Below are 16,908 nucleotides of genomic sequence, written 5' to 3'. Positions count from 1 at the left end.
GGGAGAAGAACATTTCGTTTCTATGAAACATTTATCAAGCACACAGACCAACGTCCATTGTAGTTTTATAGCTCTTGTCCGTATCATTACTGAACCTGATGCAACGTGTTTCTAGTCTACCTAATCACTGAAGAGAATATGACCAACTTGATCTGAAATGAATGACTGGAACAGAACTTACTGGCAGCTTATTACTTGGAACAACTTACTCATATTTATGTTTGAAATCTGTTTCTAAAGTGAATTATATACTTCAGAGACAACAATATGACACAGTTGTATGAGATTTTAAAAGGAGTTTTAAAATTTGCTATTTTCAACTACAAATCTATCTAAAGGTTGCTAGTTATAAATCTGAGGTTTAAAAAAGTAATGTTTTCTAATAGCTGGACACAGGATATACTTTATTTGTATTCCCTTTCACACTAAGTAACCAAATCAAATAAAAGAGCTTTTTTCCTAATAACAATGTTTCAGATCAAAAAATAAATTATGAAGAAATAGAAAACATCTTTGAATCTTTTTATATAAGGTGGTTAAATGAACAGTGTAAACATTACTGTTCTTCACCAGCATTTACACATACATACTGATCTGTTGAGTTGGCAAGCTTGCCATCAGGTTTATATATGTGACTTGTAACACTAGATACACTAATGCTCTCAGAAGTGGTGTAATAGAGGGAATATTCTTAGCTGACTGATGGGTTTTATGGTACTAAATTGTGGCAAATCTTACACAGACTATGCAGGAAGAAGAACCTTTTGTTATGCTCTAGTCAACTGTGACACAGCAGGTAAATGTCTTCCCTCCTACAAAACATGCAGCGGGTGTGCTGGCTGTTGTGAACACTTGCAGGCATGCCAGCTGCACACACCATGGTAACCATGCTGGAGAGTGGCCCTGACATTTAGGAAAATGCAGCAGGGAGATACTGCAACATAGTCAAGGAAACACTCAGCAGGCTCTTTCTCCATTAGTTACTTGGGAGGGGAAAGAGTTTCTCTTGGAAACACAGGAGACAGAGTGGCAAACTGACTGCTACTTCATGCAGCCAATAATGAATGTCAGGGAGAAGGAGGCGACAAAACCCTATACAGTCATTTGATGGTGGGAAAAAGAGGTTTATAATTCAAAAGAGAAACAAGACTGCTTGTTTCTGCACCATATGAGAGAGGAAATAAGAGGAAATAAGCCAGTATGGCTAAAGTGTCAAAAGAAAAGGGTAGGAAAGGGATGGAGTGAGAAGGCACAGGAAGTCATCCAGAAAAGCTCTTTTTAGCACATGCTCAACAGCTTCTCTTCAGATGTGTGATCAAGCCACTGCAATGGATTACCATTGGGTCCATTCCTTCAGAAAACAGGTATTGTCCTCATTTCAATGAGATACACGTTATATGGTCACATTAGGACTGGCAGGTATACAGATCTCCTCTTGGAGGTTAGATGTGTTGGTTAAGATTAGTTATGGTAACGTACTGAATCTGGTTGAAACAGGTACTTAGAGCTGCAAAAAATGAATGGTTGCATTACTTAAAGTATGTGCCCCCTCCCCAAGGAAACACAGTACATATTATCTGTTGCCTGTTTGTGCTGGAGTGCTCTTATTTGAAGAGCTATGTTCACAGGTACCACAGTCCTACTGAAAAGATTCCTTCCAAGAAGACGTGTTTGAATAACCATTTTTTAAAAATCTCTTTGCTTATAGTTTTTCACTGACTAGCACTCCAGCCATAAATATTTGCTTTCCTGAAAACTGACAAAAAAACCCGTACAGTTGAAAAAAAGAAGACTGACCCTACTGTACTGTGTCTATGTAAAGTTGTTAGAACATGTACAAGCAGGCAGTATGTCTACTCTTGTCTGAAACAGGAGAAAAGAATTCATGAACCATTGACCCAGTATTCCTGAATACTCCAGCAACACTACTTTTTCAGTTTTTCCCTTTCAGTTACTCAGGCAGGATAATGCAAGATAGTCTTTTCATTCTTGTACACTTGTTTTTGCCATTAACTCTGTAAAAATAATTGTTGTCGATCTATGACCATGCATCCAAGCCCTGAATTGTCTCCTTAGATAGCTAGAGAAATACCAGAAGTTTGAACACTAATTTCCAACTCCTTACTTGTGTATTTGGTTTGCTGTGGCAGGGTTTTGCAGAGAGGTTACAGAGGTGGCTCCTATCAGAAGGGACCAGAAGCTTGCCCAGCTCCAAATCAGACCTGAGTCTGGCCAAGCTCAGCAGGCACCTCAGTGATCACTATTTAAGAAGGAAAATCTGCGGGAGGAGGATGTAGGATGAGAGGAAGTGACAGAGAGGCAAGCATGCAGATCCCAAGCTCAGTGAGAGAAGAGAGGAGGAGATGTGATGGAGCAGAAACTTCCCTGCGTCCCATGGTGAGATGGCAGCTGTCCCCCTGACACCCATGGAGGGCAGTGGGGCAGCTGAGATCTGCTGGCAGCTTGTGGAGAGGGGCAGAGGAGCCTAGAGGGGCTGTGACTCTGTGAGGAGGTGGCATTTGAGATGAAAGTTTCTGAAAGACTGCAGCCTGTGGAAGAGATGGACACTGGAGCAGTTTGTGAGGAGCTGCCGACAATGAGGTCTCACACTGGAGAGGTTTGTGAAGGAGTGTCTCCTGTGGGAGGGACCACATAGAACAAGAGGAAGAGTGTGTGGAATCCTCCTCCTCTGAGGAGCAAGGAGGTAGAGAAATCAGGAGCAGAGCTGAGCCCAGGAAGCAACAGGTGATGGGAAGGTGTTTTACTTGGGTTTGTTTCTCATTATCCTACTCTGATTTCATTGGTAACGGATTAAACTGATTTTGTTTTTGCCCCAAGTCGAATCTGCTTTGCCTGTGACCATAACTGGTGAATGATCCCTTCCTGTCCTCTTCTGAACCCACGAGCCTTTTATATTTTCTCCTCCCCATCCCACAGGGCTGGGAAAGGAGTGAGCAAGTGGCCATACAGTCCTTTGTTGACAGCTGGTCTTAAATCACAAAAACATGTAAATGATTCTTCTTTTTCTTCCCCGGCATTCAACACGTCCCTCTCTTCGTTTTTCTATTTTTAATATCTTCATTTTCTTAACTGCCTTTAAAAAATGTCTCTGGTTAACACAGTTTTCATCAGATAAAGCTCACTGGCAAAGAGAAGGCACTGGCAGAAATATTACATTCAGAAGGAAAATATCTTAGCTCTTAAATGCAGCATCTATGATAAAAGATGGAAGACAGTCAATTGCTTCTGTAGCTCCTAAAACAGGATCAATGCCAGGCAACATCAGATCAAGCCATAGTTTGATTTCTCATAATGAAAGCTCTTGGAAGAGAGCAGAAAGAGGCTGCCACAGGATGGATATGGAGTTTGTTGCAAACACAACTGTTGAAACATAGCAATAACTAGCTAAATATGTATGCAACTGGCTGCCCTGACCTGTCTTTTCACAAAATGGACTTTGTGCACCTTTCACAGCTGAAAGAGATGCTCAGAACCAAATTTCTGTCATTCTGGCAACCAAGTAATGGGGCAGAACAGTTCAGCTGACAAATCTAGTGGATGCATGGTGCCACAGCTACTGTCTCATGCAAATGAACAGTTATAGATTTTGACAGCTTTCAGCAGGAATTTTTCCAAAAGGAGGGATGACTTTGAATGTGGAAGTGGTTTCGTATGTGCCACAATTGTAGAAGAAAAAGCAAAAGAAAGGCAGGTGGTGAAATTCAAGGACAAGTACGTGGCATGGAGCTTTAATTTTGGATTATATACCTTCTTTGGGTTCTAAGCAGCTTTTTGACATGCACACTATTTCTTCAGGGTCATGTGGAAAGCTTGTTACCTTAGCAGAGAAGCAGAATATAGACTTCCTTGTGAAAACTTCCTAGAGTGGTTCTCCCCATTGAAAATAATAAGCTGCTTAACAGTCCTGTATAATTTAGGTTTCTTAGAGCTGTGCTAATGCACCAATGTAACTCGTAAGTACTGTGTATAAACCAACTAAACATAAATATATATATTTATTTATTAATGTATATAAGTAAACCACAAATCATCCCTCAGAAACTCTTGACAGAAAGTATTCTGTGTACAAATGAAAATGATTTCTGGTCCACGCTTCTTTATGGTGAATTACTACTACTCAAAGCATGACTGAACCAGCTACTGCCAACACCTGCACAGCCTCCTGGCCTATGGAAAAGTGAGCTGCTAGAAAGGAGTGCAACAACCACCTTTTCAACAATTGATATTTCACAAGAGAGCATGGGATTTGGTCACCAAGCTACAAAGTGGATGGGCTCAAACATGCAGCTGAAGATAAGTAGAAGCTTATTTTTACCTTTGAAATGAGAAGTTGACATGCTTTACACATGGTAGGGGCAGACCACAGAACCAAAAGTGCAATTTCTACAAGTTAACTTTAGAAAGTTCTGGATCTTTCAGTGGTTTAGGGTTTGTGTTTTTTAAAGAACACGCTGATTCATCCAAAATAGAACTTGCTGATGGGTTTTCGTAGGTTCTCCAATAGAAAAGCTCTGGAAACATTGTCATTTTGTAGGAAAAAAGTCATGATATATGAAAATGAAATTCCAAAGTACAGCATGGAAATGTGATTTAGGTTCATTTACAGTAATCTGCAGTAATGTAGAAAATTTAGAAACTGAAATAGTATGTGCTGCCTCTCTCTCTGCTTAACTAAGTCAGGTGCACTGGCAAACCATCAAGCACACATCCATCACAGCTTGCTGTGGTTGTGGCTTCAGGAGTGCCTGAGCCTACCTGAGAGCTTTTTGCTGTCCATGGGGAGAGGCCACACTCTGCTTGCCCCCTCCTTCTCAAGATCCTCCCTCTTACCCTTCATCTGCCTCCTCTCAGCTTCTAGCTGTGCAGGCTTGCCTAACCATGTCTTTTGCAGGACCATTTTAACACTTACTGACCCATGGAAAAAATATCTAGAAGGGTTTGTTTTCTATTGAATTAAAGAGTTACAGCAATGTCATGAATGGCTTCAAATTTGTATGTTGCATAGAACTAATTACTGCCCTAATTCCAGTACATAAGCAAACTCGCCATACTGAAACTCGCCATACTGGGTTTTGAATATGTTATAGAAAAAACCAAAAACTGTTACAAATACAGCAGAACAGTCTTTGAGTAAAAATGTTCATAAGAAAGTACTAAACAAGTAGATTGTAGTAGGTGAGTAAAGCAAGATCTTCTCTAAACATAAGCAACGAGATAATTATTTGCTGGAGTCTAAACTTCACGGATCCAAAAATCATATTAGTATGGAGGTAATCATCTGTGCATTCTGTAAGCAAGCAGTCCTTAAGAAAACATCTTTCTCACTGCAGCAGATTGAATGCACTTGTAAATGAGAATTCATTCAATAGTATATACATGAGGATACTTTTATGATAATTTTGAAGGCCAAAGAGGCTTAAGCAGACACTGTAGTCTACTGTGAGATATCCACAATCTGCTTTACTCATTTTACTTCAGCATATTCCCAAAGACAGCACTCCTAAAAGAGCTTTTAATTTCCAAATGCATTTACTTAATGGGTAGTCTCTACATCTTTCTGACTCCTGGCCAGACCTCATCAAAACAGCAGTGCCACACTATGCAAATACCTCACACTTTGATTTCTGTACTTCAGAAACCAACTCTCCTGCCTTTGAATAATCTAAGTGATGCTCAGAATGAGATGCTGTGCATTTTCTGAAAATGACCCAGCTGTTTCCTTTGTTTCTTGCATTAAAGCAGTGAAGCAGGGGAAAGAACAGGTCTTATCAGAGCTCCTTATCAGAAAACTCTGGCCAACACATCACTTAAACCTTTGTTGAAATAAAAATGCCACGATTTTACCAGTGATAAGGCAAATATGAACACCAACACGTGATACTTGTCCTACAAGCATCCAGCTTGGAAAAGTCCACTAACTTGGGCTCAAATTCTTTTATCTCCTCCCTCAAAAACCCCTTGCAACAGTTTTCCACTCAGTTTATCCTACAAATTTTAACTGAATAAAAACCTAAACGAATTGCACTCTGCTGCTAGTTGCCTTCTGCTACTGAAAGATCAGCTCTCCTGACTGAAAAGGATGTTTGAAACAGACTCTTGTGAACCACATAACTTCATAGCAATTTGAAATTCATAAATATATTTAATAGATACCTTATTTGTGTTGAATAACATGCTTTGTTTTGTTGATTCAGTACACTGAGGTATCTTAAAAGGAAATTCTCCTTGGCCTGCAATGCTGCTATGTAGCTTCCCGCTTGATGACATCTTGTCTCTTTGATGTGAACAGATGCGTAACACTGTAATTTCTGTTGCTGAATCATCAGCCTTCCCCAAATCATAATCATGTAACAGGTTTTTTCATTAATGAGCCTTCGAATTTAGTGACAAAACACTGGAACCATGAATGACTGTGTGATCTGGGGGACGTAAATACACGTAATGAGCTATCATGCAAAAAAACATACGACAGCCTCTGAAGCATAAGGTCTACTAAAAAAGAAAAGACCTTCTGCAGAGCTATTTTTATAAGAGTTAATAAAATAATGCATGTTATTTTGATTTCTTATGCTGCATCCTTGACAGAGGAACCCACAGGGCCCAAGAGTATTGGCTTTTCTTTATTACTCAGAACTGATACAGCACATCAGTCATGATTATACTTGGTGACTATAAAACACAAAGTGATTTATTTCACAAGAGATGATAAAAAGACCAGATCTTCTCACAAAGTTATGCTGCTACTGCCATGGTAGCTAGCTAGCAAGGAAAAAACTTGAACTTGATTTGATAGGCAATCTCTTCCCAGAGCATGGTTTTATCCAGCCAGTGAGGGCAGGAGGTTTCATCAGCTTTTGGCCAGGGCTCTCTTGGAGACATTTCAGTTTCGCCTGGTAAAACTGTCCACTAAATGAGTTGGCTTTGCAAGCAGCTCTGGAATCCCACCTCCAGCAGGCTCCTGCTGGTGCCCCTCGCTCTCCCATGCAGGCCAATTGACAGCCTTTGGCTCACAAAACACTTCCTTTATCATACTCCCCTGGCACGCAATGGACAGACCTTGTGCCTCTACCCTCTAGTTCCCATTACCCTGCTCCTGGAGCTGTCTCAAAAAGAGCATGTACAGATGCCTACACTCACACAAGCACTCCTCATTCAACACAGTTTCTTCTCCACTACAGCTGTAGTGCAGAAAGCAATGCCTTACACCTGGCCTTGTCCATCCTCCCAGCAGATGGCTACTGAACAGGGAAATGGGATGGAGATAAGGGGACAGCTGTAAACTTTCCAGTTTACCTGGGTCAAATTCTAGGGTAACAGAAACAGCAGACATTTTAGAGAACAAGTAGAATTAGCTAGTAATGTTAAAATTGTTCTCCTGAGCCACGGCTGACATAATACAGGTCCATGATCACTTCTTAGGCAGAGCGAAAAGCAAAATACATCTGTTAATTGTTATGGATATAAGCAACAATCTGCTTTCCCATAAGCTTTATCACCAGTGACTTTGCAGTAGGATCTTCCCAGTACTGAAAGATAATAGAACAACATTTGAAATTAAGACATCAGATCTTGTTTAGACAAGAAAGAGAATTACAGTTTCTCAGTACCACTGAAAATGAGGCCATTTTCAGTTCTAAGCCAAACTACAATCATCAATATTTGAAGCCATCACTGAAAAATTTTCAGGGATTGGAGTGGCAAAACTAGCCTTTTCAAATCACAGCTAAGGTTTAGACTGTGTAGCAATAGTACTGGGGAATGATAAACTAGGGGTTGTTGAATCAGACACAGAATGATAGCAATTTTAAGCTTAACAAGATTTGTTCAATGCTCAGCATGAGAAGAAAACCAAGCCATCACGTTTAGTCATTGTTACTGTGGAAAGTATTGGTGTAAGGGCCAGAAGAGCATTGTTCAATGCACTGACAAGTTTTACTACTATGTCAGATGTTAAAAATTATCTTAAAAGATCATAATTCATTATCCTAATGGATAAAGTGTGAGTCAACAGTGTGCCCCTGCAGCCAGGAAGACCAACAGTGAGTATCTGGGCTATGTTAGCAAGCGTATGGCCAGCAGGATGGGGCCAGTGACTATTTCTCTCTGCTGCACACTAGTGAGGTGACATCGAGAATGCAGAGTCCAGTTTCAACTTCTTCGCCATCCCAGTATGAGATAAGTATTAACAAAGGGCCACTGAGACAAGCAGGGGGTTGGAGTACGTCACATACGAGGAGAGACTGAGGCACCTGAGTTTCCTGAGGCTCGAGATGAGTAGGGGAGCTTGGGTGAAGTCTGCTGCTGTGTGAGGGCAATCCACAGAGTGTGTACAGGGAAAAGGCAAAGGGCAATGGTCACAACTTGCAATAAGAGATACTGCAGTTGGGTAAATGAAAAAAATTCTTCACAATGACAGTGGAACACACTTTCAATACTTTGCTGGAGAAGAGCTGAGCAACTTCTTTCAGCTTTGAAGTTCACTCTGCTTTCAGCAAGAAGTTGGAACAGATGATCTCCAAAGACTCCTTGAAACCTAAATTATTCTGTTATTTTGTGACTCATGATACTTCCTCACCAGGGAAAAAGGAAATATGAATCACGTTCTGTTTGCAAACAACAAATTGTTCTTTGAATACCCAGAGACCAAATAGTTCATACTAAAATCACCCTTTCCTCAAAATCAGTTGTCAGTAATTGTAAGACAATTGTACATCAGCGTATTGTATAATGAATGGCATCACAACCTGAACTTCATTCTTCTGAAAGATGAGACAAAGAACATTGAACCAGCTGTGCTATTCATTTAGATAAGAAATTCCATAAAAAAAACCCCAAAAAACTCTCAGGTTTTGTAATTCCTGGAAGGCTGTTTAGAATTTCGTGCTTTAACAGAATTCAAGTCTGGGTTTTTTTCCCCTTAAACTAGATAACTGGTTTGTTATGAGCAAGAACTCAAATTCCAAGAGTGAAAATCCAACAGAAGGGAAAAAAATATTTGATGTGGTGCCATTTGAGAATTCTACATGTGAAGAATGAGATATGGAATTTTCAGAGACTGCTGTCAAACAGAAGTGTTTAAAAAACCCAATAAAACAAACAGAAAACAGCATTATATTATTCCTTCTGGCAAAAAAACAATCCAGAGAAACAAAGCATCAATGAAAATTAAGATTTAATCTCTATGATAGAGAAATAATTGAAGCTCATATTGTTTACTTTATGGTTTGAAATAATATGTGATTGCCTAACCTTAGTAGCACAGCCAAATAACGTCTAAATGACCACTGGTCATCACACATGACTGATTTGAAGACATGAACGTTCTCAGTACACTTGTTTTTTCTACAACAAAAATGCTTGGGTTCACTTTTAGGATATGACATAATTTGAAAATATTGATAGTATCATCAAATTTTTATTTCTATCCCTGTTGTTTGAATGAAAAATAGAACAAAAGGTTATTAAAGTCATTTTACTAATAAATTAGCTTCAGGAGGCCCTTATTCCTGAAAAAACTGGATGCATCTGTACCGAGCATTTGCACCTCTAGTTCTTTAAGTCTGTGTTTATGCAAAGATATGCAAAGTCAGAACACAAAAAAAACCCCAAATTCACACTTGCAAACACAGGATTTCTCCATGGCTTAAAGCAAAGCTCTCAGGAATACTATAAAATGTTTCCAGTAATGCTTATGTCTTCATTAGATTTCTACCCAAGAGTCAAAATCTGGTGATGACTCACATTAACTGACAGTATGTGAAATTGCATTGTTATGAAACTTCACCTTCAGAAATTACATGATTTCAGCAGGTAAGATTCAAGTTACTTCTCTAGTCTCATTTTACTTTCATCTTACAGCACTATCTCAGTAAAGGAGCGTATTGACATACTGTGGCTAATGTAACTGAAATTTCTTATTTGATATAGAGAATTACATCTGCTCAAACTCAGATTACTTTACCAAGCCAGTTAGATTTTTCTTAGTTATGGTGGATTAAACTCCAAGGTTTCAGGACCTCCGGGCCCACCTGCAACACTTCACTGGCACACAAGGCTCATTTTTCAGGTCTTCCAATGAGCAGGTTATAAGACAGAAGAAATATAACTGGTGTCTGAAGAAAAGATGGACTGTCAAAGCATCAGGTAAACCATTTGTGAATGTACATGTTTGTCTATGACTCAAAACCCTAAGTCTGAGCTAGATAATATAGCTTTACATACAGTACATGATATTACTTGCCCCACTAATAAAATAATGATATTAAACAAATAATTATAAATTGAAATCAATATGCCTCAGCCTCTAGACTTCTGTGCCTCCAACATACGATGTTAAAATCTATAATTTTTCTTCACATTCAGGAAGACTTGTCTTTGTTTTTAACTGGATTCATATATTCCCTTTGTGTCATTAATCAGCTACCTGGTACTTAAGGAATCACATACCACACAGCTTGCATGACAGTTGCCAGCCCTGAACACCGAGTACCCCAATTTACATGCAGCTCCCCTGCAAAAGCTTTGAAAATCCACATCTGACCATGCGTGGAGAAGCTGTGCAGGATGCTGCAGGGGCAGGAGGCTTCTGGGCAGGGTGCGCAGTGCTGGGCAGGGCTCCTCTCGAATTCAGACAGCCCATGCACCACACATACCTGACTGTATAGGTCTGGGTGTGGAAAAGGGCTTTGTCGACAGTAGAGTCACTAGGGCATGGCATGTCAATTGATACAACTACGTGAAGGTATCTCATGTTAAGGGAGAAAGCCAACAGGTCTGGATCCTCCAGCTTGCAAAGTGTGCTGTTTAGCCATTCAAAATACCCAGCAAATGTGACCTGCGGCTGTTGTAGCAGCTGCACAGCAAGTGGGTGCTCTGTGCAGGCTAGGGAAGAACTCTGTCTTCCCATATGCCGTGCAAACCTTATTCTCTATTCTTTAAAGTAAACTCATAAATCATAGAATCATTACTGTTGGAAAAGACCTTTAAGATCATAAAGTCCAACCACTAACCTCACACTGTCAAGTCCATCATCAAACTAAACCGTATCCCTCAGCCGCTCATCTACGTGTGTCCTGAATATCTCCAGAGATGGTGACTCCACCACCTCCTTGGGCAGCCTGTTCCAATGCTTAATAATCCTCTCAGTGAAAAAGTTCTTCCTAATGTCCAATCTAAACCTTCCCTGGTGCAACTTGAGCCCAGTTCCTCACGTTCCATCATTCATTGCTGAAAAGGCTGATTCCCACCTCACTACAACTTCCCTTCAGGTAGCTGTAGAGAGATTATACCTTCTGTCAGCCTCCTCTTCTCTAGGCAAAATATCCCCAGGTCTCTCAGTCCTTCCTCATAAGACCTGTTCTCTAGACTCTTCACCAGCTTCATTGCCTATCTCTGGACATGTTCCAGCACCCCCATATCCTTCATGTAGTGAGGGGTCCAGAACCAGATACAGCATTCGAGCTGCAGACTTACCAGCACCAAGTACTGGGGAACAATCACTTCCCCGGTCTTGCTGGTCACACTATTTTTGATATAGGTCAGGATGCCATTGGCTGGGCACACTGCTGACTGATGTTCAGCCAGTTGTCGATTAACTCTCCCAGGTCCTTTTCTGCCAGGCAGACTTCCAGTCACTCTGCCCCAAGTCTGTAGCATTGCATGGGGCTCTTGTGACCCAAGTGCACAACCCAGCACTTTGCCTTGTTGAACCTCATACCATTGGCCATCAATCCAGCCTGTCCAGGTCCCTCTGAAGAGCCTTCTTGTCCTCAAGCAGGTCTATGCATCCACCCAACTTAGAGTCATCAGCAAATTTACTGAGAGTGCAATCAATGCCCTCATCCAGATCATTGATAAAGGTGTTAAACAGAACAGGCCCCAGGAACAAGTCACGGGGAACATCATGGGTGACCAGCTGCCAACTGGATTTAACTCCATTCACTACCACTCTATGAGCCAAGTCATCCAGCCAATTTTTCACTCATCTCCAAGTAGGTCCATCCAAGCCATGTGCAGCCAGTTTCTGCAAGAGGATATTGTGGGAGACTGTAATGAAGACCCTCCTGAAGTCCAGGAAGACCTTTCCCTCATCCACTAATTAGGTAATTTTGTCATAGAAGAAGATCAGATTGGTCAAACAGGAGCTGCCCTTCATAAAGCCACGTTCGCTGGGCCTGAACCCTTAGTTATCCTGTATATGCCCCAGGATGGCACTCAGGATAATCTGTTCCATAACCTTTCCTCGCACTGAGGTCAGGCTGACAGGCCTGTAGTTCCCAGGATCCTCCTTCTGACCCTTCCTGTAGATTTGTCACATTTGCCATCTTCTAGTGCTCTGGGACCTCCCTTGTGAGCCAGGACTGCTGGTACATGATGGAGAGTGGCTTAGTGAGCACTTCCACCAGCTCCCTCAGCACCCTTGGGTGGATTCCATCCGGCCCCATTGACTTGTGAGTGTTGAGGTGGAGCAGCAGGTCCCCTTGCAACTAAAGCAGCTTCAGTCTCCCCATCCCTGTCTTCTGACTCTTGTAGACGAGTGCCCAGATGTCACAGTTTGACATGACAACCTTTTCTGGTAAGGGGGAAGGGGCTGTAAAGATGGCTTCTGTAAGAAGTTGCTCAAAACTCTCCCCAGCTCTGAGTCAGACCCACTTCTGAGGCTGAGCCAATTAGATGCCTCCATGATCACTTTTTAAGAAGAATCTGAAAGAGGAGGCTTCTTCCTACTTTTTCTTCCTGTTCCTTCCTTCTTCTGCCCCTTCTTCTTCTGGCTGGTCGTGGTACAAGGACAACAACCATGCAGACTCCAAGATCAGTCAGTGATGAAAGAGAGGAGGAGGCGTGCTGGAGCAGAGACTCCCCTGCATTCTACGGAGAAGGCTGGTGAAGCTGAGATTTATTTTCATTTCTTTAAAGACTCCGCATCAGCAGTAGAGACTCATTTTGATAATGAGCCCATATCAGGGGCAGAGACTCATTTTGCTAAAGCTGGCCCCAGAACAGGGGCAGCGATTCACTTCATCAAAGGCCCTGTGCCAGGGACAGTGACTATGGCTGGAGGAGGCCGTGTCCCGTGGGAGGGACCTAATCACTTCACTACATACCCCATGCCAGGGGCAGTGGGGTCCTTAAAACTATGGCTGGAAGAGGCCGTGTCCTGAAGGAGGGACCCAGTATCCACAGCTGTAACTGTGGGAAGGAACCCATGACAAAATAGCTCATTAAACTTATGCCCAGAAGAGGCCTTGTCCCGAGAGAGGGACCCTGTAACTGCAGAAACTGAAACCGTGGTGAAGAATCCACGCCAGAGATATTCACCAAAGACTGCGTCTCATGTGAGGGACCCTGCATTGGCAGAAGCCACAGCTGTTGGGAACAACCCACACCAGAGAAGTTCATTAAGGACTGTGTCCTGGGGGAGGAACCCCATATTGGAGCAGGGGAAGAATGCCAGGAGTTGTCCTCATCTGAGCAGAGAGAAGCAGCAGAGCCCATTTGTGAGAGACTGACCACATTCCCCATTCCCTGCACCCCTGAGCTGTTGCGGGGGAGGAGGTAGAGATATCGGGAGCAGTGAGCTGGGCCCGGGAAGAAAGGAGGGATGGGGGAGGGAGATCTTAAAGTGCTGGTTGTAATTTTCTCATCATCCTACTCCCTTTTTGCTTTTATTCCATTCTGGTTTTTGTAGAATAAACTTTCCTACTTTCCTCTCTAAGTCGAGTACTGGAGTCTGTTTTGCCCGGAACCATAATTGGCAGCAAGCCCTCCCTGCCTTTGTCTTAATCCACAACAACCTTGCTTATCTTTTTCCTCCCATTTCGCTGGGGCCTCTGCCATCCTAATGAGGCGGGGGGTGAATAGTGGCACCGAGCAAGAGACTGTCATGGTGCTGCTGTGCTAACTGGGCCAAACCACGACACCAGAAAAGGGCTGGTTTTAGTATTGAAGTCTGAAACAAAGAAAGCATTAAGTACCTTTGCCTTTTCCTCTTCCTTGCCCACTAGTTCTCCCCCTTCATCCATTAAAGGGGGTAGATTCCCCTTTGGCCTCCTTTTGATGCTAATATATTTGTAGAAAATTTTCTTATTGTCTTTTACACCAGTGGCCAGCTTAAATTCTGGTTGAGCCTTGGCCCTTCTAATTTTCTCTCTACATGACCTCACCACAACCTCACAGTTCTCCTGGGCTACCTGATCTTTCTTTCTTTTGCTTCCTGAGCTCCAGCAGAAGCTACCTGTTCAGCCAGGGGGATCTTCTCCCCTGCCAGCTCACCTTCCTGCACATGGGAACAGCTCGATCCTGCACCTTTAAGGTTTCCTTCTTGAAAAATGTCCAGCCTTTCTGGACTCCTTTGCCCTTCAGGACTGTCTCCCAAGGGACACTGGTAACCAACTTCCTAAACAATTCAAAATCTCATGTGGCAGTTCTGCTGATAAATTGCCCTCTGGTCACCTGTAATCCTCGAGGCTTATCCCTGTATTCCTTTAACAGCAATATTAAAAAATAGAGGGATTTTGAACATGAAATACGGTATTGATTGATCTTATGGTTGGATTTTGCAGTACAATGTGTGTAAGTGGGAGTTTTCATTATAAATCTCATTTTGAAGGGTTTATGGCTAGCCTGTTTCAACTCTCTCTAGGCTCTAAACTAGATATGTTTCTTTTTTTTCCCCTGGAAGATAAAAACTGTCTAGAAAATGAGAGAGTAAGAGAAAGAAAAAGACTAGTGAAATTTTCTTTAACTAGGAACATATTTTGAACCAAATAAACAAAATCTGACAAGTCTTATTTCTTTCATAAATTGGTGGGTTTGAAACAGTAATAAATCATAAAAAAACTTAAGAGTCTAAGCACATCCTCGGGAAGTCACTTCTTTCATTCTGGGTTAAATGTACCTATTATTTGGGACAAAATTACCTTTTCAATATTAGGGAAAAGAGATTTTTACAGAAGAATCAAGGAGGCTAATTTTGAATTTCCCACAGTCTTTATGTGATGAAGCAAAGGTCATGTGGAATGTAAGGGTACATCTTTCTTTCTTATACAAATGAGGGAACCCCAAATGACTGATTTGTTTAGGAGAACCAAGGTGAGATCTGGAAAGGATGCTCAAGTAATCAGAAGCAAGGTTCAGAAGTTCATATGTAGTATATGAATATGTTCTTACACACATAATGTGCTGTGACTTGTTTCAGTGTTTTTGTCTGCTTTTCAAACTCGCCAGAACAGCAATAACCACATGATAAATGAATATCTAACAATTTATTGTCCCAGCCTTCATCAAGTAATTAAGGGTTTAAGGATGAGGTTTTTTTTCCCAAAAGTAACAGATGTAAGAAATTAAATTAGACTCTCTTGTTGTAAAAATCCTGCAATTTTTCAAATTCCCTTTCCTATGTTTTTACTTCAGCAAGTATTGAGGCATATGTTAAGTGGCACACAGATACAACAGGCTCTTGAAGTTATAACAATGCACATGAAAATATCAAAGCTAGAAAGTTAGTCAATAGGCAGTTTGCTTACCTGTGTATGACCAATCAATCTCTTCAATCAACTTCCGCTGTTGTCTATAGTATCCGTGCACCAAATCTGCAAAACAGCAATGAATTTGCAATATGAAAACCAGAAGCTTATCAGGAACACGAAGTATAGATGACACCCCGCCTCCAACAACACAATCACAGTTTTCATTACTAGTAAATTATTTATTTTGTACTTATCTTGGACCTCAAATGGTAAGTATTCCTTCCTTCCTTCCTTCTTTCTCCCCCCCAACTCCCACCGTTCCTCATGACATTATGCTTTCCCTTTTAAAATGAATACATCTACCCCCTGAGGAAACCATCCTCTGTTATGTCATTTTGAAAGAACCAACCTAGATTACTTGGAAGTCAACACAAGTTAAACTTTTGCTTCTCCATGTTCAAGACTTTACGTATTTTCTCTAACTTTTTACTACTCATACTATTTAAAAAACAGTAAACAAAACATTCCAAAATGTCTTCTCACCGTGTACTGTCATGAACAATACTACAGCTGAAGTATGTGAAATTACTTGTATCTATATAAACTTTATGGAATGAGAAGGGTAGACACTAAATAATTTTTAATGACACTATATTTCTCTAGAGATAAATATCTAACCATATCTAACTCACTGATTTATTCTGACTATGGAACAACCTCCATCGTTATCCTTTTTTATGCCAGGACTACTCTAGCAACACTACTGATGTGTGCAAATAGATAACTATGTCCCTTAATACTTATTAATGTATGTAAATTGCAGCTATAGGGGTTTTTGAGACTGTCATTTCCAGAGTCATAACATTAACTAGGTTCATTAAATATCGTTCTAGAGAAGCACAATATAACCTATTTAAGAAATAATTGCATACGAGTACGTTGAGTACGTGTATGGATTGCTTCCTTGAGATAATGACACAGAACTCTGCATACATTCTGCAATAAATACAATTCAATGGAACAGCTTCATAGCATCTTTAATGAAGATTATGGGATGTTAAATCATAATTGTTACTTGCATGTTCTGTATCTTACAGTGACTTTTTCTGCTACCTATCTGAAGTCCATACATTGTAATACTTTCACCAGGACTTCTGCCTCCTCCATGCAACTTCAATTGCCCTTAAATGTTTTTCTCCTTCTCCCTCCCCATCAAAACAAAAATCCCCTTGCAACACTTTGCAACATTCACTCATGACTAAGATTTTTACAAAAAGATCAAACCTCCCGTGGAAGTAATGGCACTGAGAAGGATTTACATGCAGCAGCATTGCCTTTGGATCACATTTTCAAGTCATTGTGCATTGTGCATGCTTCTTTAATTAACTAAGTAAAAGAAAGCTGTTTAAGTTCTGATTCA

At 41.1% G+C, this 16,908-nt stretch overlaps 1 protein-coding gene across 1 annotated transcript in view; it reads right to left on the bottom strand.

Moving 5' to 3' along the window:
• PTPRZ1 (protein tyrosine phosphatase receptor type Z1) overlaps positions 1-16,908 on the bottom strand; it is a 139,168-nt gene that overhangs the window by 84,738 nt on the left and 37,522 nt on the right. The window contains exon 2 of the mRNA XM_061988747.1: positions 15,546-15,611. Within this exon, the coding sequence (XP_061844731.1) occupies positions 15,546-15,611 (66 nt within the window). The remainder of the gene's footprint in view (positions 1-15,545; positions 15,612-16,908) is intronic.

This window comes from Colius striatus, chromosome 1 (assembly GCF_028858725.1).
Source record: "Colius striatus isolate bColStr4 chromosome 1, bColStr4.1.hap1, whole genome shotgun sequence".
In the NCBI taxonomy this organism is placed as follows: domain Eukaryota; kingdom Metazoa; phylum Chordata; class Aves; order Coliiformes; family Coliidae; genus Colius; species Colius striatus.
The sequence above is the reverse complement of the archived record's forward strand: the minus strand, read 5'-3'. Positions and strand labels throughout refer to the sequence as shown.